General features: G+C 39.2%; 1 protein-coding gene and 1 long non-coding RNA gene across 4 annotated transcripts in view; one reads left to right on the forward strand and one right to left on the reverse strand.

Annotated features, from left to right (window-relative positions):
* The window catches only part of LOC144583555 (uncharacterized), a 457,862-nt gene that overhangs the window by 78,869 nt on the left and 355,643 nt on the right, over positions 1 to 23,350 (forward strand). The gene's annotated exons all lie outside the window — the stretch shown is intronic.
* STAC (SH3 and cysteine rich domain) overlaps positions 1 to 23,350 on the reverse strand; it is an 89,996-nt gene that overhangs the window by 65,323 nt on the left and 1,323 nt on the right. The window contains exons 1-2 of one of the 3 annotated variants that reach the window (XM_073003821.2): positions 14,956 to 14,972; positions 3,542 to 3,593 (exon numbers count right to left, since the gene is read on the reverse strand). The exons of 1 other annotated variant lie outside the window; for it this stretch is intronic. Coding sequence is in view for 1 of the 2 variants with exons in the window: in XM_073003820.2 (XP_072859921.1) it covers positions 14,956 to 14,958 (3 nt within the window). In the remaining variant the exon portion in view is untranslated. Of the gene's footprint in view, positions 1 to 3,541; positions 3,594 to 14,955; positions 15,046 to 23,350 lie in introns of those variants that run through there. One more of the 3 variants, XM_073003820.2, reaches the window with a different exon arrangement.

The following is a 23,350-nucleotide window of genomic DNA, read 5'->3' on the forward strand; positions in this document are numbered from 1 at the left end:
AACACCTATTCTTTTTGACACAATCTACATCCTGCATGTGGCCAGCAGCCAATCTGTATCGCTATGTGAAAGCAGATAGTGGTCACGACTAAAAAGGAAGCTTATCTGTTCTTTCTGAAGCACTTTTACTAGATCAGGAGCAGAACTAACTTCTGCAACATCATTGTAACAAATTGTCATTCAGAGTGTTTGGTTTGATGTCATGGTGCATACTCTGAGTCACTGGCATAGGATGGCATACAGCACTCACACCAATCATGGCTGGCTCTTTCGTGATTCATAGACTAAATGATCAGTAGGGTCCGTAAGATATATCGGTAAGATCTGTATATCCTTTGTATGATACCAGGTTGCACTGTCCCTTTTAACTTCTCTTCCTCTGTTCTTTTTTCTCCACTACCATCTATTTTGGAACTGGTGTTGTTTCAACCTTACAGGCTTTGATGCTAAATTGCTTTCAGTGTTTTGTCAATGTTGAAAGGTACTGTGAAATCGCAGAGACACCAAAGTGCTCTTTGATGGGTCCTTCCCACGTTAGCGAGTCCATTCCAGTGTTAGAAAGGCTAGATGTCGAGTTAACATTTACGTATCTCACAGTGACATGGAGCATCGTGGATCTGGACCATTGTGAGAAAAGTAAGTGTTGTTCCCAAATGCATGTGAGGCAGGAAACTACATTATAAAGAATACTAATGAAAAACAAATGTCAGGTCTACTTATTTTTCACACATGAATCATGTGATGGAAGAGACTTCTGGCACAGAATGTGACCTTATTCCTGGCTGAGGACTCTTCAGTTTCTTGGCCACATGCCATGAAATTACACAAAGAACGAACCTGTGGGTTGAGGAAATGCACAACCTGCAGCAGCTCGGTGCCCCCCCCCACCCCAGTTCCATTCTACACATATCTCATCCAGGGATAAATGTATAAAAGTATCTAACATTTTGTTGAAATGCAAAATAATAATAGACAAAACCCACTCTTCTTTGCTTAATGCTAGCATATATCAAGTGCCAGAATCCGACTTGTTCATGCATATTATTTCAGCCAAATTCTTGGGCTTTCTTCTTCCCGAAAAACCCTGGAATTTTCCAGGGAAGTGAAAAATAATTTATCTGGCATTCTATCCAAATTATGAAACCTGAATTATAAATCTGAAAATAAATAATATTTCCATCAAGTGATTCACTTCTTTTTTGTTACTTTGCGACAGACCTTAGAAAAGCTTTACCCCCCTTTTCTTCTCTACCCCTCGTCTTTGATTTCTAACAGAAATGTCACCCTAATATGAACTGGACTACAGCTCCCATAATCCCCAGGTATTAGGGCCAATGGCTATGCCAAGTAAAGTGTCCTGGGATTTATAGTCCAAAATAACTTTCTAACAAGTTCTCCCTTATCTTCAGATGCGAAAACCTTTAAGACGAAAATGAGAACATGTATATCTCCAAAGCCCAGAGGTCATTATTTATGTCAAGGTTTAGGAGCTTCTCCTCCTTTATCCCTTTGTTATGTGATACCCAGTTAGAAAGCTGCTGCCTTGAGATTAGGGAGGCCACGTGTCAGTTGTCCATGCTATAATGTGGTTGTTTCAGTGAAGAAGAGGCCATTTGCCTCTTCTTTTATTAATGTTTGCCTAAAACGTACACTGTAGACAAGCCCCCTTATGAGTCATGTTTATTGTTGTCCAAGGTCAGCTCATGCTGGATTTGTGCTTATTCACTGATGCAAAATGAGCCACATGTATTATGGCAGGGTGAGGGGAGAGAGAAAGAAAGAGAATTATAAGGTTCCTATTTTGCTGTTGCTCCTATTAATAACAGCTTTGGTATTTTTCCTTACATATATGATTATTTATAGTTTGGAACCTATGCGGCCCATCTGATAGATTTCTAAGTTAAACTGATTTTCACAGAAAAGAGAAAATCATATACTCAGTATGTTCAGTAAAACCTGTTGGACGTCTGCAAGCCTGATTATGGCTGGCTGTGTCTTCCATTATATTTTGTGTTTATCAGGACATATCCAAGATATGCACAAGACATTACTTTTCTTAAGACTGAGCACAGAATTATGAAGTCCTTTGTGTTGAAAAATAGGGCAAAATTATATTGGTGATTTAACTAGTAATAAATAATTACCTGCCATCAAGTCACTTCAGATGTATGGCAACCAGTTCCAAGATATTTAAGGTAGAGAATACTTGGAAAGAGGTTCACTAGTCCTTTTTAAAATGAGAATGCTCTGGGACTGGGCAACTTGCTCAAGGCTATCCAAGCTTGCTTTTCCCCCAGAAGGCAGAATATGGAATCCTGACTCTGTAGCCAAGTTTCAATCTCACTCAGTTATCTAGTCAGTCAGTGACAGCCATGTTTAAGTGAAATTGCATGAATTGAGCAGTTAATTGCTGCTAATTAATGAGGTTTTGACCTGGTCAAGAGATGGGCATGTCACCAGCACTGTCAATTAACAGCAAGGCACCACTGTAGCTTATCTGATTTCATTTACACCTGCACAGGTGCACAGTTTGAAGGTGCTCCTGAATTTGCCTCTGAGCCTGGATGCCCAGGTTTTGGCAGAAGCCAGGGGTGCTAGTGCACTGGCTGTGCCTGTTTCTTGAGGGGGCTGATTTGGCCACCACGACACATGCCCTAGTTACATCTGCACTGGATTAATGTAACACACTCTAATGGTTGTTGTGGGTTTTTCGGGCTCTTTGGCCATGTTCTGAAGGTTGTTCTTCCTAACGTTTCGCCAGTCTCTTGTGGCCGGCATCTTCAGAGGACAGCACAGAGGACAGAGAAAGCACAGAGTGCTATCCTCTGAAGATGCCGGCCACAGAGACTGGCGAAACGTTAGGAAGAATAACCTTCAGAACATGGCCAAAGAGCCCGAAAAACCCACAACAACCATTAGATCCCGGCCATGAAAGCCTTCACAAAGCACACTCTACTTGGGACCGACTTTGGAAAGTGTTTGGAAATTCCAGATGGTCCAAAATGCTGCAGACAAATTGTTAACTGGGGCTGGTTATGGGAAACATATAGCTTACCTGTTACAGCAGCTCCACTGGCTGTTGTTCTGTTTCTGGGTACAATTTAAAGTGCTGGTTTTAACTTATAAAGCCCTAAACAACTTAGGTCCAAGCTATCTAAAAGTTTGCATCTCCCTCTCTGAGCCTGCCCGGGCTTTCAGATCATCAGAGGAGGCCTTTCTCTTAGTCCTGACACCCTCACAGACGCACTTGATGGGGACATGGGAGACGGTCTTCTTTGTTGCTGCTCCCAGACTCTGGAACTCCCTCCCATGTGAAGCTAGGCTGGCCCCATCTTTGCTTTCCTTCTGCAAGCAGGCAAATACTTTTCTCTTCGGGCAGGCTCTTCCTTCCTGGCTGGCAGTTTGAGAGGGTTTTTTTATTTTAAACTTTCAAATTGGATTATTGAGCTCTGCTGCTTTTAAATGTGTTTTTAGTATTGATTTTGTTTACCGTTCTTAATACGATACTTGTATAACTCTTTTTAAACATTTGTATACTTACTGTTTTTAGCTTTTAAATATTGTCGTTTTGATGATGCAAGCCACCTTGGGTCCTTTTAAGGAGAAAGGCAGGATAAAAATATTTTAAATAAATAAATAATAATAAATACATAAATTTCAAAAAGGATTCCAGCCATAATATGAAATATTAGTTGAGAGTCCCCTAGACTACAAGGAGAACAAACTTATCCATTCTAAAGGAAATCACCCCTGAATGCTCACTGGAAGGACAGATCCTGAAGCTGAGGCTGCAATACTTTGGCCATCTCATGAGAAGAGAAGACTCCCTGGTATAGACCCTGATATTAGGAAAGTGTGAAGGCAAGAGGAGAAGGGGATGACTGAGGATGAGATGGCTGGACAGTGTCTGTGAAGCGACCAACATGAATTTGACCAAACTCCGGGAGGCAGTGAAAGACAGGAAGACCTGGCATGCTCTGGTCCATGGGATCACGAAGAGTTGGACACGACTAAACGACTAAACAACAATAGGTACAGCCAGATAAGATGCATATTTTTTCCTATGGCTTATCCCCAAGTGAGTGTTTATAGAACTGCAGCCTCTAACATTTATTCAGGAGGAAGTTTTATTTATGTGAGTGGGACTACACAGAACTGAGCAGACATAATTTGATTGTTGTTGTGGGTTTTCTGGGCTGTTTGGCCATGTTCTTAAGGTTTTTCTTCCTAACCCAGGGCAGAGTTCTGACTCCTGTCCTCTGAAGATGCCAGTCACAGAGACTGGCAGAATGTTAGGAAGAAAAAACTTAAGAACACGGCCAAACAGCCTGGAAAACCCACAACAACCATCAGATCTGGGCCGTGAAAGCCTTCGAGAATACACTTTGATTGCTCTGTTGAGGTCCCTTTATGGGAATACAGTTGGGGAGTGGGGTCCAATAGTAATCATATTTTAAAATCTGGTCCTGACCTGACCCAAAATGCTGACTAACTTGTGGCAATCTTTCTTCAGCCACTAATCAATTAAATGGCAGCTGGCCATTTGACATAAAAGGAAGATCTGCCATTTGAAAAACTTATTCTAAGCTTTCTCAGAAATGATGTAATAGAGCACGGGAGCAATCCAGTAGGAGCAGTGAACCAACCAGATCCTTATATGAATTATGTGAGCAAGCATTGTCACTTCATGCATAAACTAATCCGCATAACTGGAGTATTTCACAATACTACAGTTGTGAAAACAAAAAGAAGTGATCTACGGGTTGTGTATTATTAATCTTTATGATATTCTAAACACACATTACCCACACACCCACATACACCTGGCATTTGCATTGCAGGACTCTGCCCTAAAATTTGAAAGGAAGGCTATGGTCTAATTCAGTCAGAATGAATACTGCTATTAGATCTGAGTTGGATCAAAAATTGTTTTGGTCTTTTCTTTCCCTGTGTTGACGTTTTGAAGAGGTGGATTCATGGTTATGCCTTTCTAGATCTTTTCTTATTTCTTTCGACGCAAGAGTCCTGAAATCCAAAAGCTGGTGGTATGCAGTGTGGTGGCTATCAAGATATATATATATATATATATATATATATATATATATATATATATATATATATATATATATATATATATATATATATATATATATATATATATATATATATATATATATATATATATATATATATAATTAAAAGATGATAGCCTTTTTTCTCTCCAAGATGCAATTCCTTCAAAACTCCAACCCCAAGAAATCAATTTGCAAATTAAGCCTATGATTATCACCTGAGGAACAATTACAAAGCAAAAGTAAACCAATGTGTAACATGCGGAGCTCAGAAAAGCTCCTAAGATAAAGAGACAGGTTTTAAGCCTGAAGGGCTCCTCTTCTAATGATGTCCTCACTATATTGCATAGTTCAAGAGATTGTGCTGCCCTCTTCATAAACTCAGTAAATATATGGAGACATTTTTGCAGAGATCAGAAACAATGAGCAACAAAGACTGGTTGCCAAAGAAAGTTTTTTTTTTCAGTGGTATCTCAACCCCACTGAACTGAGATCAGAACACACTGAATCTGGGATAAAGAGAGAGACTCTTTCAAATGAAAAATTTGAAAATGGGATAATGGTGCCAATATAAGAACTTCAGATATGAAGCAACATGTTCACAGCCTCAAGATGAACTCATGTAGAGTGGTCAGTACCTAAATCATAGCTCTCTAGTGTCATGTGATACAGACTGCAAAACTGTGACCTAGTATATAAAGTCTGCCACTTAGTGACTCAAAATATTACTCAGCCAATGAGCACAGAAACACATATCCTTACGTTCCCGTTGCCTACATGCCAAATTTTAAGAATATACATTTCACAGTTGGGTTTTCTACAGGATATATAAAGGAAGAATGAAAGAAATAACAGCTCTCAACAGACAGAAATAACACGAACTTTTAGCATCAGTTCATATTTAGTCCCCACTAAGGAAAGGTATATTGTCCCCTTGTTTATTTAACTTATATGCAGAATACATCATGAGAAAGTCCAGAATGGAGGAATCCCAAGATGGAATCAAGATTGCCAGAAGAAATATCAACAACCTCAGATATGCAGATGACACCACTCTGATGGCAGAAAGCGAGGAGGATTTAAAGAACCTCATAATGAGGGTGAAAGAGGAGAGTGAAAAAAATGGTCTGAAGCACAACATCAAAAAACTAAGATCATGGCCACTGTCCCCATCACCTCCTGGCAAATAGAAGGGGAACAAATGAAGGCAGTGACAGAGTTTACCTTCTTGGGCTCCATGATCACTGCAGATGGTGACAGCAGCCACGAATTTAAAAGAAAGAAAGAAAGAAAGAAAGAAAGAAAGAAAGAAAGAAAGAAAGAAAGAAAGAAAGAAAGAAAGAAAGAAAGAAAGAAAGAAAGAAAGAAAGAAAGAAAGAAAGAAAGAAAGAAAGAAACTCTTTACAACAATGCATTGGGCAATTGAAGAGGAACATTTTAGCTGAGCTTGGTTTTTCCTTGCCCATAGCAAGACAGGAGCATCAAAGCATTATTCTTAGGTACAAGACTCATTTAGAAATGCCTAGTCTGAGAATCTGCTTTGTCCAACAACTCTCTGTGGTATTAGAAGCACTCATAAAACAGCCGTCTACCTTGAAAATGGCCATCCATCTTCTATATGGTGACACTTGACTGGAGATGGGTATTTTGTTTCTGCAACGAATCTGTCTCCTGCTCTCAAGCTGCTAAGTGAAAAATGAGCAGAAAAAAGCCAAAAGAGAGAAGAAGCCCAGAAGGTAGTAATTCTGACTTGACTGTGTGGATCTTGGGAAATCATTGGGTTGAGCTGGACTTCACTCATGCTTTTAAAAGTAGACACACTGAAATCATGACCAAGTTGTCATGATCAAAATTTCATTAACAAAAGGAGAAGCAAGTCTGGATCCAACTCAATACATCCTTGTCCTTGAGGAGAAAACAACAACAACACTTCACTGCATAACCATTGTATGATTAATTACAAACATCATGGCCAGAAACCTGTATATACAATGTTAATCACAGAAATGTTTGCACCATTTGTCCATTAAATGGTGATTAAGCAACAAATTTTGCAACCAGTGCATGATGATGCACGAATTCTGTAAACTGCTTGCATGATTCCTCTTGTGTGTACAAATATTCCAACAAGATTCTGGTCCACAATAGTAACCTGCTTGGTTTAGATTTTGGCTAGTTTCAAAGCCTCCTTCACACCAACTTTTTTAAACTTTTAAATAAGATAAGCAAGAACCCAACACATATAACCAAATCAGATCCCACCCAAACCATTGCCTTTTATTTTCAGCTTTCTGGAGAAACCTGAGACCACAGCCCAAATAACTGAGATTGTGGAAAATGACAAATAGGTTCATACAACTGGAAGTGTTACATAAACCTAGTCATCTATGTAAAATCAGTGTTTTGATTGTAAAATCCTTGTAATCTAACCTGACTGAAAATTAAAGATCACTACATTCAAATGTGTCTTTTGCATACATGCAGACTAACAGCATGAGTTTAAAGCACTGACTCAGATGTGAGCAGGCCATTACAGGTTAATCATGAAAACCTTAGTACTTCTTTACATTAGAGTGGGTAATATGGTTCAGATGTTGTTGGACTGCAATCCCCATCACTCCTTCCCATCTGGACAGCCCACAAACATCCCTGAAAACACAATATTTTCTATTAGAAATGTTTACATATGCAGCAGAGAATGATCAGAGAATGACCATAGATCATGCCAAATACATGCATACGTGAGCCAATATCAAGTGGATTTCATTTCTAAGGTCAGGTAGAGAACCTTTATCCTATTAACGGATTACTTCTTTTTAGGGGACACTATTTTGGACAGCACATAGTGGTAGTGGGTGGGACCAATTTTCTACCTTCCTTGTCCATATGCAGTCAGAGGTATCATGATTTTGGATCCTCTGTATCATCATGTTGGATTCTCTGTGGCTTTCTCTTTGTAAGTTATGCAGAAGACAGTAAAAACAATGATTAAAATCCAGTAGTACATCACAGCAAGAGCAGGCCAATTGAATCAGTGTGGATTTAGTGAGTCAACACCTATGTAAATTTTATAAGTTCAATAGGCCTATTCTAGCTGTAACTTACTACTAGATTTTAGCCAGGGTATGCTAGAATAAGGGCAAGGAATATTCAGAAGATTTGTGTGGTATAAGAGCTATAGTGCTGGAATTAAATAGCCAAGTTCAAACCCTTGCCCTGGCATAGATTTTTATGTAACCTTAAATGCAGTATGTGAGGACACGCAAGATATAAACACATCTACATGAAAAGTGCTACATGCAAAAATAACCATCATTTTCAACAGCATATTGAGAGGCTGGTGGTGAGAGCAAAGCCCCTCTCATGGGAGCACCGTCCCTCCCGCTCTCTGCCAACAAAGAGGTGCAAACACCGCCCATCCCCCCTCCCAGGAAGAATAGACCACCAGAGCAAAGCCTAGGGAACGTGGAGCAAAAACTGAGGGGGATGTCTGTTGGAGAAGGCGGGAAGATCTTGGCAGGAAGAGAACAGCAACCCCGGGTATAAGTGGAGGCGGGGTTAGGAGATATAAGGAAGGGGGAAGACAGTTTGCCGGGAGGTTGGGTGTGAATATGGCTGGAGGACCCTTGGACTGGCAAGGCAGAGAAACTAAAGGTCCCAAGAGAGGAGGCTGATGCCTGGAGAAGGAGTGAGTCTACACCCAAACCCTCTTATTGGGGAGAAAGGGAGACAGGAGTGGAGGAGGAAGTTGAGGGAGGAAAAGGAAAAGGTGGAGAGAGAAAAGAGGGAGAGACTAGAATAGAAGATAATGCAACACCAGCAGAGGGGTCCTTTGGGAGACTTTGGCCAGAGGATGTCTCCCCACAAGAACCAATATGAACAGATGACCAGGATGAAGATACAGTACCCTTATTGGAAGGGGAACAGAAACGATTATTGACTGTAGACTATTCACTGGACTGGCCGGGTCCCTGGAATACCCAGGAAACAAAGCCCTTTAAAGTTGAAGATTGGAAACCTCCTCCTAACCCACTGTTAGAGGGAGACAATGGTTGGAAAACTTTTGTAGACATAGGATAAATGTGACTCCGATTTCTAAACCCAAGAAGTCCGTCAATTTATTTCAAGAAAAAGGGGAGCCAGGACACAAACCCTCACACATACTTGTCTTTTTGTTACAACTCAAATAATGTCTGAACATGACAGGAAGAAAAAAGCATCAAGTTTATTTTTAATTGTTAGCCTAAGAGGTACGTCATCATCTGCCAGTGCTGAGCAGTTTATTGCTGTGAAATTGGTGCCTAATTGGCATGTACACTAGGTCAGCAGGATTTTGCTTTCCATTCAGAACAGTTGACTTCACTAAAGTGAGCCTCATTAATAAAGCAGTGTGTGCACCATGTTTGAATAATGCTCAGTTTCTCAATGCCACTTAATATGTATCTGCATCAAGCAAAAGATGTCTCCTGAATTGTCGCTGACATTCTTCCTTTGAAGGATCACCTCAGGAATTCAAACCGTGTCTCAAAAGCTCCTGAAGGTGGTGGAACACCGTTATGTAGCAGTTAATAAAACAGCTTTTTTGAAGCTTGTTTACATGACGAGGAATAACAAGGTTCCTTAAAACATTGCTAATTTGAAGTCATTATCTGGATTTTTTTTTTAAAAAAAATTGCCTCAGATGCCTAGGGAATTCCAGACTACACCCTGCCCCATCTAACTCAAATCATTTTCAAATCCCTGCAGATTTGTTATCAGTTCCATCCAGCTCCTGTGAGACCATGTAAAGATGAAATATCACAGATGCATAATTTTCTGATTGATACTAATTTCAGTTTCCTCACGGTTTGAAAGCAAGCATGGGAGAAAAAAATGTTATTAAATAAATGACATTACCTGGCAGTCACTAGGCAATCACACAACATCGTTGCTTAAAGCTCATACAGAGGTGGTACCTCAGTCACCTGAAACTCAAATACATTAATGGGGAATCTTCCAGCATGTGTTGGAGAAAAGGAGTCAGGAAGGACTATACTTTGAAATGCGGCAGTTTTGGCCTTCAGTTTTTAATGCTTTGGTTAATTATCTAAAGAAACATATTAAAATGCATAAATCAGTTGAATTTTCACTAGTTCTGAATTTACTCTCCCTGTTTGTGGCAACTAGTCCCACTTTACACCATAAAAACTTTCTAACATCTCTCTGTTGGGTAGCAAGATCACTAATAGCCACTAACTGGAAAATGGATAGGCAAATTACATTGTTACAATGTTTTTTAAACTGTGGTGGACTGTTCAAATGGACAAGCTGACTAAACAAGTCAGAGCAGTAAAAAAGGATCATTCTAAGTTTTTCTTCTAAATATGGCCTCCTTTTACTGATATAATCAATATCCCTCTGACTCATGCAGGCGTTTGGAAAGATTAACTTTATTAATGCTATTTTTGTGTGTAAGGAGGAACACAGCTATGTATTCTTGTTAACTGTTTAAGAGTTCTTTTTTTAAAACATTGTTTTAAAAAAACAATAGGTATTTCCTTGAGGTCTGAATCTGGACCTCTGAAGTTCCACAGACGGCCAGCCCCTTTCCCATTACTTGGTAGCTACTCAGCTGATGCATGTCCCTCTGACCCAATTCTACCAAACTGAAATATGTGTGCAAAAACTTAGTCACCGGCTGTAAGAGCTTTAAGCTAATATACGCTGCTATTTTGCCCCATCATTCTGAAACTGAAAATGGCACACAAGTTTAAGTAGGTTCCTTGCCGTGGTCCTACTGTATATCCTGATCATGCCCAGAGTACCTTTTTATACAGTGAGAGTTGCCAAGCAGGAGACATGAGATTAAGGCCGTCTGAAAATCTAGTGGTTGTGGGAAGTATATCTGTTCAACTAGCCTTGTGCTTAAACATTAGCCTAGTGATAGCCATAAGAAAGAGGAAACTGACTGCAGATGAGTGCCTGGAATTACATGCTGGTGAGACAGGGACAGAGTGGTGTGTCCCTCCACTGCACCGAGCACAATTTTTGTGTACTTATATACAAGACTGCTTTATAGATTATATTTGTTACAGTTTGGGAAAGTTAACATTCTGGACCACAACTTCCAGTATCTCCCAGTCAACATCAATTTTTTATTGATTTGTGGCTCAAGCAAATGAACTCAAGCTTGTTAAGCATTTGTAGGCTTGGGGAGATGGGGGGGGGGATAAAACAGAATTGATGTGATTCTTCTGAACAGCATCGTGGCTAATTCTAAATCAGTTGTACACAGACTGGCCCCTGTGCACAAAGGGACTGCATTTTGGTATAATGGCTTTGCACTTAAGAACCATTTTGTCAAGCCTTACTGTGTTTAAACTAAAGAAGCCAACAATCTCTACTATTTATTTTATGCTATAGAAGACAATGGGGGGAGGATTAAACTGACTTGCAAGTCCAGCCTATCAAATTTCTTCCTAATTAGTCTGCATCTATTTAATTCCAATGGAATTCTTCCTGGCCTGGTTGCACATGCTATCAGAATCCCCATTGTATGTAACAATACCTCATCTACCAGATAATTGCATCAAACCAATGGGCTCTGCCAGTTGCTGGAGTGGGCAAAATGCAGCCCTTGGTTTGCCTGAAAACCTCTGTGGTGTCCCACGCTCCCCCCCCCCAGTCTTCAGCCTTCCCTACAGCCTTGCTCATTCAGGAAAAAAAGAGATGAATTCTGAAATCCTCCAGGAGTTACCATTCACCTTCTAAACAGCTCTCAAGACCAGCCCCCAGCATTGTTTTAGGATTAACCTTACTCATTTCCCAAAAACTAGCCTTCTAGACACTCCTGGTTTGTTTTAGGTAGTTTTGGGGTTTGAGGTATTCCACATCATCTCCAAAGTGACAGAAAACTGGACAGTAGTCACTTGCTTTAGATGCCTACTCATGAAAACATGTTAATCTTTTATCAGAGATGGAAATTTTAGGTAGGTATTGACATGCCTCTTCTCTGTCCCTTGTTCTAGTCAGCAATGACAGGGTTTCAAATTGTGTTTTGTTTTCCCTTCCTGACAGATAAGTAGCTTGGAATGTTTAGAACAAGACGGTTCTAGCAGAGCAGATGAAGACACACTAGAGAATTATTATCTGGACCACATTTCCTTGAACATTCCAGATAGCATGAATGCCAACCATGCTGGATGCAGTATTCCAAAAATAAAATATTCCTCCCATCTCTGATGTGGTTCCATCTGGTCTTTCTCAATAGTTTTGTTCTAGACATTCCAAGCTACATATCCATACAGTTTGTTCCCTACTCAATCTTGCATGGGTTTAGCAGAGATTATAAACTTTTCCATTGTCCACACCCATTTCATCAATGCTTTCATATTCAACAAGGAACTGAAAATAAGGCAATCTTAACAAGCTCACTGTTCCGTCATGTCATTTCTCTTCCCTCTGCAAATGTAATATTCCTAAAATTTAGGGTAATAGTGAATACATCTGATTAAATGGGCTGCAGCCCTTGAAAGCTGATGACACAATAAACGGTTCCTTCAGTTTCCCATTTTTTAAAAAATACAACACAAAGCTAGCTCTTCAGGGAACTATTTCTATCAACACTTAGGGACTTACTTGAAAATCTTTATGGGTAATTTTACGGTTCTCAGCCTTCTTTACAACCCCATACAATATAGGCAAACAAAACTGAACAGTGCCAAATAAAAGCAAGGCTTTTTGTGTGGCTTTCTTTTGGGCCATATGAAAAACAAGACAAGGATTCTAATATCAACGTCAAAAGTGTCCTTAGCACACAAACAATCCAGCTGAACTTGATGACATTCATTGTTACAGAATGCAAAAATTGTAATTTTACAGCAGATCTAACTGTAAATGGCATGAATGTCTGACTTGCGAATAGAAATTTACCTTCATGAAGAGAGGCAACTGCCTTATGTTAGAGTCTGAACTTCTAATATATGCCTGGAAATGGCCATTTTAGCATTATCTTGTTATGTGAGAACAAGAATACATCTAAGCCTTCTGTTTGTGACAACTGCAAATCAGATGCTTTTGTAAACAGCAAATAGGCCATAAAGATGAATGTCCTTTTTTGCGGGGGGAGTACTGGAATCGACCACTCAAAAGTATATGACTTATAAACCAGGGAATGAAAATTTATCAGCTCTTAGATATGCCTAAACATGGCTGTGATTTCCAAGGTTTCCATGGCTACCTCCAACACCAGTGTTGCCATACTTCTTCCCCCCCCCTTCCCCACTGCTGCCATTGCCCACCTTCTTCATTCTGGTTGATCACAGGCATATCGGAATAGGCACCCTATTGCCCTACAGCACCTGATTTGATGATCCAATAGTAAATCTGGCCCTGATAAATATGTACGGTGCAAAGGCTAGTTTCTACCAAGATGCCCGCTAATGGAAATACTACAGCCTGCTTGCTGCTGAACTACTTCCTCTCTGCGCTGCACCTCTAGGATCCTGCTGAAATGTGACTGAGAAACAGGTTCACTTTCCAAGGGAGACGAGGAAAGTGAGGATGGGGGTGGGGAGTGAAAGGAAATACTTTGGAATAACTTTAGATTTTGTTTTGTACTAACCATGGACTTACAGTGGACCCTCGACTTACAGACGGCTCGACTTACAGACTTTCCGAGTTACAGACTTCTTTGGCCGCAAAATTTAGGTTCGACTTGCAGCCTGAGAATCGACCAACAGACCAGAAAAAACAAAAAAGCTGAAATGGAACAAAAACGGCCAGTTATGGGATTAATTGGTTTTCAATGCATTGTAGGTCAATAGAGACTCGACCTACAGACTTTTCGACCTGCAGCCACAATTCCATAAGTAGAGGGTCCACTGTAAGTGCTACTATGGAAATTAGGTGAGAGGAAGGGGACAAAATAAAAATTATTTAGGGTTCGTATCACATACTGGTTATTCCAGCTCTATCTACAGTTGCTTCCAGATCCACTTAATGTTTTTTTTCCCCAGCAGCAAACAACACGGTAGCTTAAAAAGTCCCTATTATTTTGTTTAGTGCTTACTCTGATTTCAGTTGGTGCTCACCACTGGAAATTACAACAGTGAAATGCATGTTCTATAAGTGCTCTTTTAATCCTCCATTTAAACAATCTAATGCCAGATACATGAATCACACACTCTTATGTCCTTATCTTATATTCTGGGTAATTGGTAACATTCCGTCACACAAAGTACTTACATCATTTAAGTGAGGTGCAGTTTGGCTATAATTTGGCAGCTGGTGGCCCCAGTAAGACTATCAAGATTATTTTGTTTAGAGCATTTAATTACATTCCAATCTCATCCTTTCTTCAGGGAGGACAGGGCAAAGGGTTATCCCATATTATCCTCACAATAGCACTATGCACTAGCATATGCAGAAATAGTGACTCACTCAGACTTATTACTTTATGTTCAGCTTGTATGTGAATCCTGGTTCCCCCTATCCAAGAGCATCACTCTACCCACTATATCCAACTGTCTTCTCATAAATGTCAGCATACAAGGGTCTATCGCTAAACAAACAGCTGCTCTTTTGTGCTATTTCAGTCAAATACAGATTTAAACAAATGCAATACCAACAAATATAATTTCCAATTTACTAATCTGCTCCTTCAATAAAAATAAACAGCTAGAGAGTCATTTATCCTACCCAATATGAGGACAGCAGAAGAGGAGGGACAGGAGGAATTACATCCCACTAATAATTCAAACAAAGCTGAAGTTCAAAATTAGAATACATAGACACAGGGCTATCTTATCCCATGGAAAATTCCATGGAATGTTTGTAGGACGCTAGCTAATTTTCCTTCTTCTCCCATTATAAGAAAAGTTGTTTATTCAGCACATGGACTCACCATTTTATATAGAAGTATGAAAAATAGCTTTGGATGAGTTGTCTATTTTCAAATCCTCTGTGGGATTTTGAAGGGTTCTTCTTACTTTCCTGGAAACTGTGTTTTGTACGCTGAATGTTTATTCAGCAGACTGAAGGGGCAAACACCGTCCATAAGCCATTTTCCTGCCCTTTTGAAATATTCAGTAGCCAGTAACCTATCCATCACCAATAGAGACTCAGACAGTATTAATTCCATTATGCAAAAGAAATCCATTATGCAACTCTGTAAGACAAACACACCATGACTTAAAACCAATTAGCTTCAATAGGATTGCAAGTTGGATAATCTAGCTCAAAACTGGGCCTTGATGTTTATATTAGAAACTTAATTTAATTAGGAAGTATTTACCAGCTATGAGCTGTTAGGGGATGGGGAAGTAATGGGTCATGCCTAGGAGACACAGCTATTTAGGGAAATTCTTTGAAGAGAATGCTCAAATCTTCTCTATAAAGTGCTTTTAAAACTTTGACTGGATATTTACTGAGCAGCTGTGTTATAGCTTCTTTTCCAATGAAATGTGGGTGCTCCAGGATAGCTCAAGCATTTGAGAAACCTATGGGCTCTCTAGGATTGAAAACTGTTAACCTGGCACTCATTTAAGCTTTCAGGAAACTAGACTAATAAGGTCACTGTCAGCCTTATAGGAGGGAAGATCTGTATATACGGTAGTGGTATCAGAATTTAGATACTAGAATTTAGCAACACTGATGCAAAGTTAAAATGCATTCTTTACTCATTCATCAATGTTTGCAAATCATATAGTCAAGAATAATCATAGAACCTAAGAGTGTGCAGCCTGTCTTTACTCCCTGTCGCTTAGTGCACATTTCCCTTCTTCCAGTAAATGTCTTCAACTCACCACAGAACACAGATTTTCTATACAAACTCACCTATGCACCAGTATTACAGCATCCACTGCTACTTCAGTGTCTGGAATAACTCTGGGAAGGGGTGTCCAAATTATGTGAAAATCCATTTGTACCTCTTCTGTGCTTTCCAATCTCTTTTAAAACTTTTTTTCCCTTGCCACTTCCCAGTGAAAAAAAATAAGAAGGGTAAGATGGAACAGCAGCATAATGCCTTTTGAGTTGTAGAATTAGAATCTGTCCCTCTGGAAGAACCCCAAAAGACAAACACAGAAATCAAGACATCTTTTGCCAACACAAACAGGTATCAGACATGTTCTAGTGTGCAAAGGTTCAGCAATCAGCTACACAACGTTGCACATAAGAGCAGGGGGAAGTACATGCCATGAAAGGATGCATCAAAGTTAGAAGCAAACAAAGTGCATACTGTGTTTCTCCGAAAATAAGACGGGCTCTTATATTAATTTTTGCTCCAAAAAAGCAGTAGGGCTTATTTTCAAGGGATGTTTTATTATTTTCGTGTACAACAATCTACATTTATTCAAATACAGTCATGTCATCTTCTGGTTGCTGCACAGTGGTAGAGGGCGGTCTTTCACTTAACTAGGGCTTATTTTGGGGGTGGGGTTTATATTACAAGCATCCTGAAAAATCATATTAGGGCTTATTTACAGGTTAGTTCTTATTTTCAGGGAAACAGGGTAGAAGTTTAGATTTGCAAAAATTAGATTTGCCAGTGTACAATATATGTATATAGTTTTCTACCTGATTACTTCCAAAGCAGTTTCAAACTTAGCATGAATAAGAAGCAAAGTAATCTATTTTCATTTTGTCTTTTCATAGTCAAACGTTAGTAAACTTGAACAGGTGTGTAGCTAGGAAGATTCAACAGAAACAAATTTGAACTCTGATACAGGGTCCTAAAAGTGTGAACATTTGCACATCGTAATAGACCATTTCATCTCCATTAATACCATAATAAAATGAAGTTATTTCTGGATTGCCTTGGGTTCTAGTTCTAAATTAAAGTTTAAGAGGCAAGAACTATAAAAGACAAGTGGAAGGAATAAGCTCTTATGCAATGAAGAAGTAGCCGGTCAGTTTCCTCTGAGGGAAAGCAAAAAAGGTAGAGAGCTCTTTCCTAATTTGAATTTGTACCTCTTTCAGAATATTACTTGTAACAGTGAACTGAGCCCATAAAATCTTTATTTCAGTGGAGATGACTGTATCAACATCTATCAAAGTGTGTACGTGTGTGTGTCTATGTCGTCAAATCAGAACTGACTTAGAGTGACTCTAATAGGGCTTTCAAGGTAAGTGAGATATTTAAGGAGTGTTAACCAGATCCACTTCCTCAATGAGTTTCCATGGTCAAGTGAGGATTCAAACCCTGTTCTCCAGAGTCCTAGACCATCACTCTACCCACTACACCACACTGGCAATCTATTAAAGTTTGGACTCTGTATAATCAACCCATTCTTTTTGAGATGGGGGAGGAGCACAGAATCATGTTCTTGTTGTACTAATATATGATTCTATATTATTTTTATTTATAGAAATGTCAAAAAAGCAGTCAAGAAAACCATTAATGGCTTCATTATTTTGCTAGTAATCTTAAATATTACATCCTCTACCTACAAGGTATTTGGAGCAAAAAAGAAATCAAAAAGTTCAAGTAAAATGGAAAACCATGGAACAAAACACCACCATATAATAAATCTATGAATGGAAAACTATTAATAATCCCTCATCATACAATTTAAAAAATAGGCATGGTGCTTAAATAGCTACAGTATCACTGACATTATACATTGCCCAGGATCAACACAATATTTCAGTTAATCTATCACTCAGCAAACATTTGTTGCTCAGTCGTTAAGTCGTGTCCGACTCTCCATGACCCCATGGACTGGAGCACGCCAGGGCTTTCTCTCTTCCACTGCCTCCTTGAGTTTGGTCATGTTGGTAGCTTCGATGACACTGTCCAACCATCTCGTCCTCTGTCATCCCCTTCTCCTCTTACCCTCACACTTTCCCAGCATTAGGGTCTTTTCCAGAATATACTCCAGCAAACATTACTGGAGTATATTCTAAATCTTATGTATTATCTGTGATACAGCAACAAGTGGCAGTTCTGCCTACTAGATCCATTGGAATAAATGTGAGTTCTTCATCACAACAAACTACTGCTACAAATAGACCATCACCTATAATAGGTGGCCAGAATAATTCAGGAGTATCCCGGTCATAAAATCATAGTTATGCCCCACTGTAACAACCCAATATATTTTGAAAAGATATATTTTAGGGCTCTTTGCTGCCAGTGATGGAATACAATAGGTAATATGGTGAGGGTCGCCAACGGTAGCACCTGGATTGCTCAGAAATTTAAGAAGTTCCTTTTTTGGACTAATAATATGAAATTTGAATACTAGAATCTGTAACATTTTGGAACTTTCTGTTTTAATCTAAAGAAAATTTGTTTGAACGAATGAAGAATTTGCCACTACCAAATACTTGAATGCATCATTGTGTTTTTAAGGTTTCCTGTACACATCAAGTTAACTCTGGACAGTTGGAATATTTTTAAAACAAGCATTCATTATGTGTTTTGATTTGCATATAGTACACAAACTGGAATATGGGCTAGAAGGCAGAAAGGAGCTCGTTTTAAATAAAATGCACAACCTAGCATGGGTAGCTTCTGCAAGATATAGCTGTGAGATATGCTAAATGAATGAATGAATGAATGAATGAATGAATGAATGAATGAATGAATGAATGAATGAAAATGTGCCATCTCCTTTGTTTTGTCCTGGTACAACCTCACACCCATGGAAATATCACCTGCTCTCTTAAGAGGTGCCTGCTGTTCTCAACCCTTTGGCTATACATGCCAACTTCACCTAGCACTCAATGTCCAACCTGATAAGCATGCCAAGCTGCAAGTTTGACATCTTACCAGTCACATGGCAAATCATAATATCATATTAGTTCATCCCCTTACCCCCTTCTAAATGTATGATAATTCCTAATTAAAAGACTGCACAACTGCAGGATCACACAGCATAACAAGTATGTGACTGGACCACTTCAGTCTTCAACTTGGAGTTTCTGTGCTTTCTACCCATCCACCCAAGTCAAGTTACATAGTACTGAAAGCTATCCAAGTTATTTTAGCACATAGGGCAGAAAATAGCACAAGTGCCTCTTCCCATTCCTGGCAGTAAAAATACAAGAAATTAAGTAGCTAAACATTTGCTTCTCTTGCATAGGTATCCATCTAATAGTGGAGCTAGCTATATGAAAGACCCTGCATAGAAAGAATGTTCTGCACACAAAACACTACATCTCAGGGACAGAAGACTCAATTTTGGCCTTTCCCTGATATGCTAGATTTTTCCAGCCTATCTTGCAGCCTTCCTCCTAAACACAGAAGTGGTCCAGTCACAAAAACCTTTACCATGTGAATTTCTTGCATTTTAAAACAAAACTTTATTTTATTTTGCTATTATGTAGAGGGTAGTCAAATCTGGACTAACAAGGTTCAAATTCAAATTCCATGACATGTACCAGGTTTCAGACATTAAGTCTATTCTCTCTCTCTCTCTCTCTCTCTCTCTCATTGTTTTTCTCTTTCCACACCAGGACTGCTGTGAAGACAAAAGGGGGATAGAAGAACATGTTTGCTGCCTTGATTCCTTCAAGAAAGGTGGGATATAAATATAAATATTTATTTATACCTATTTATACCTATTTTTTATTATACGTTTGGAAGTACCTTCAGTTAAAATTGGTATTGGTTTCTGGCACTGAGCAGTACATTTATTTAGTGTATTGGGGATTAGGTGGTTAGCATCTTCATGGGAAAGTTAGGCTATCCTGGATTAAGTTTTCCTGCAACTCTTTATATTTGGAAGAATGTGCCTCAGTTCCAGTGAACATTTTTGCAGTACACTGTATTTAGGATTACTTGTACAGACAGTCAGAAGAGTGGTGTGATGACTTGTCAAAGTTACTTCATAAAGTTGCCAAGTGTTCTGGCTTGACCTGGGGAGTCCACATTTGGCATGATTTTGCTTTATCTCCAGCTGTGAAAGCCCAGCAAATGCAGAGAAATTGGATCCAACTATAGACATCTGGCAAATATAGTTATAAGTGACATGAGCTAAATGGGACAGGACAGTGAGGGAAGAGTAATGACAAAATGTCCAACTGGAACTATCTATTAAGCAGTAATGTGAAAATAATCGCACACGACCAAGACCTTCCACATTCTTTTATTTCCAGTGTGGGTGTGAAAGCTGGGCAGTTAAGAAAGCTGACAGGAAAAAAAAAATGATTTGTTTGAAATGTCTGGAGGAGAGCTTTGTAGATACCCTGGATTGACAGAAAGTGTGTCCTAGATCAAAACAAGCCTGAACTGTCCCTGGAGACAAAATGTGGAAAGTGAAACTCTCTTGCTTTGGACACAACATGAGAAGGCAGGATTCTCTAGAAAAGACAGTAATTCTGGGAAAGGTGAAAAGTAGCAGAAAAAGAAGAAGACCAGATACAAGATGGACTGATTCTCTTAAGGAAGCCACAGGCTTGAGTTTACAGCAGCTTACTAGGGTAGCTGAAGACAGGGCATTTTGGAGATTGTTTATTCATAGTGTTGCTATAAGTCGGAGGTGACTTGGTGGCACATAACAACAACGATTCCATAAATACAGACAAGAAAACATAGTACTATGACACATCCATCCATCTGTTCAAACCACATTTACTCGGAAATAAGCTCTACTCATTTCGAATGAAATTATTTCAGAGTAAGAAAGAAGTGTCACAGCCCTCCATTTTGCCTTCAAGATCAGAAGGTATGGAGACAGCTGTAACAGTGGGTCTTTATAATGTTTCAGCGAAACAGTGCTATGGCAACTGAATTTCTTAAGCGCTCTGGTTTCAAGGCCCAAAGAAAAGGAAAGGGCCTGCTGAAGCAGCCACCTTAGAATTGAGTTGTGGACTGGCCTTAAATTAAAAGCCAAAAGGCAGATACACACTGGTAAAATCCACCCCCCTAGTGCTGTATATGCAAGATGCAGCAGAGTTAAAACTGCCCAACTTGCTTTTTGTTTTTGACTAGAATGCTATTGGTCATTTATGCTTGTGTAAGGAAATCATTTTAAGTCCTGGTGGTAAATTGCCACTAATTAACAAGGTGCTAGTTGTGTTTGAGGGTGCACACCTAATCATGTAACTCAGTTCTCCCAGGAACACAACCAGCAGCTAGTTAATGAGACAAAGTTTTCTGCCAAGATTTATATGTTTTCCCTTATGAAGTGTAAACTGCTAGTAGGATTCTGGCCTCTATTTTTATGTAACACCTGCAACACTGACATAGAACATTGCCTTCAGCCATGATAGTTTTGTTTCACTAGCATATGGGGCAAAGCAGAAGACCAGATGATGGGCAGATGTTAGCTATGTAAAGAATGCTTACTAAATTACAATATTCATTCTCATCAATTTAGCTTTGCTGAAATTGATGAAAAAAACCACACATAAGTTCTCATCCTTAGGCAAGAGCAATACAAGCACCGATATTTTTTCTCATCAAGGTTGTCATAATTTGTACAAGCTCTCTTTGTGTAAACCCATTATCTCTCCTGTTTGAGAAGCAGAGCACAACCCTACACAGCAAGCACAGAACTGACTGATCTTTTTTTTTTAAAAAAAGATAAAAACAACCTTTCTGATGCTTCTAATCCTTAAAAATCCATGCAACAGGGCGACAATCACAGTCATTTTGTGTTATTCACATGATTTTGCCAAGTTTTGCTTATTTTGTGCCAAAAAAAGGTCCTTGCTCTCATTAACTCCTTTTGTCCATCAGATAGCATGGGCTCTCATGAGGCAACAAAAGTAATTTGCTGGTTTGTCATCCTCACATGAGAAGATGAGAAAAATGGGGAATTTACTGTATATTCTTACCTACTGACAAATTCAGATTCAGTAACAAGCGGCAAACCACACCAATATTTCACATTCTCTCTCTTTTTCTATCCCATAACAGCAGTGTCTCCATTTAGGCCTCCATCCCTGAAGGCCTCACAACCTGCCCTATCCTAGACAGTAAACCTGGCTTCCCGTTATTCTTTTTAATGCAGTGGGTATACTCCACCTATGCCAACAATAACTGCAATTGTGGACTGACAGTGTTCTCTCCAATTGTTTCTTTCTGCTGGTTCCCATGAGCAAAAATGGTGAACTGTGTTTAACTATGAATCCTTCGGAACAATTCCTCCACCGGATCAAACAACAGGTGTTTCACTGGCTCTTCCTAATTGTGTATGGAAAGCTTAGGTTGTTCTCAGCTTCAATTACAAGACTGAAGGGTGTAATCCATCGCTTACTGAAACTGGTCCCCTTGCTGAAACTGGTGCTGAACTGTGCCTGAAATTGTTGATTATTTCTAGAGTTAGCATTTTGTTGTCCTATATCCATTTGCTAGTTCTGATCTGACTACACTCACTGAATCAATGGAAAATTGGTAATTCAATACTTATCTAAGTTTTATTGATTCATTGAGTGCATTCTGCCTGGTACTAATACTTGGATTTAGGCTGTTATTATATTAAAAATGTCATTTACAAAAAAAAACCCCCAAAAAACCCTCAATGGATATATTTAAAACATGGGCTTACAAATGTAAATCCGAAATTTGAGACCAATTATTACTCCTCTTACTCTTTGTTTTTAGCTATGATCTGAATAGTGGCAAAGTTAGAATGTCCAAAGAAAACTACTAACACTTCAGCGTTCATAACTAGGATAAAACAACCAAAGTATCACATGGTTTGAAAGTACATGTCATATGGTGTTGACCATTTGAGCTTGTTACTATTACACTAAAAGTAATATTATCAACGTTTGAGAAATTGCACAAAATTCTGAAATACATCACCATATTACATATCCACAAGGGTGAAATTTGACATTTTGAGACCTAACATTTTTGGCCAACATTCTGAAACAATCCAACATGGCGGCTTCCTTGAAAGTTCCAAAGAAAATGTATTTCTTCTCTACAATACTTTCCTGTGTGTTTACACTCCTGGTCATGAACATTTTAACTGTTCAAGCAGAAAATTAAGTATGATTTGTATCTTTTGAATTTTGAGTATCAGTGCCCCATTTGTTTCTTCCACAGAACCTGTCCATCCATGATCAGTACTACATATGGCCCTAAAATCCCAAAGTATAAGGGAAACCTATTAGTACCAACTCTTTCTAGTAACTCTCTTGTGACAGCCTGGTGGTGACTCCATTTGTAAACACAACACATTCACAAAAATAGACCGTATTGGGTAAACTCTTTGAATCTCTCTGGACAACCTGATATAATTCTGTCAATTTCCTTGGGAACTTGGAGGGTGCTCAAGGCCCATTGGGTCACAGCGATGACTATCCCTTCTGCCACACTAACAGTACCCTAAAAGAAAGCT

The sequence above is a fragment of the Pogona vitticeps genome, chromosome 6 (assembly GCF_051106095.1).
Source record: "Pogona vitticeps strain Pit_001003342236 chromosome 6, PviZW2.1, whole genome shotgun sequence".
NCBI classification, from domain to species: Eukaryota; Metazoa; Chordata; class Lepidosauria; order Squamata; family Agamidae; genus Pogona; species Pogona vitticeps.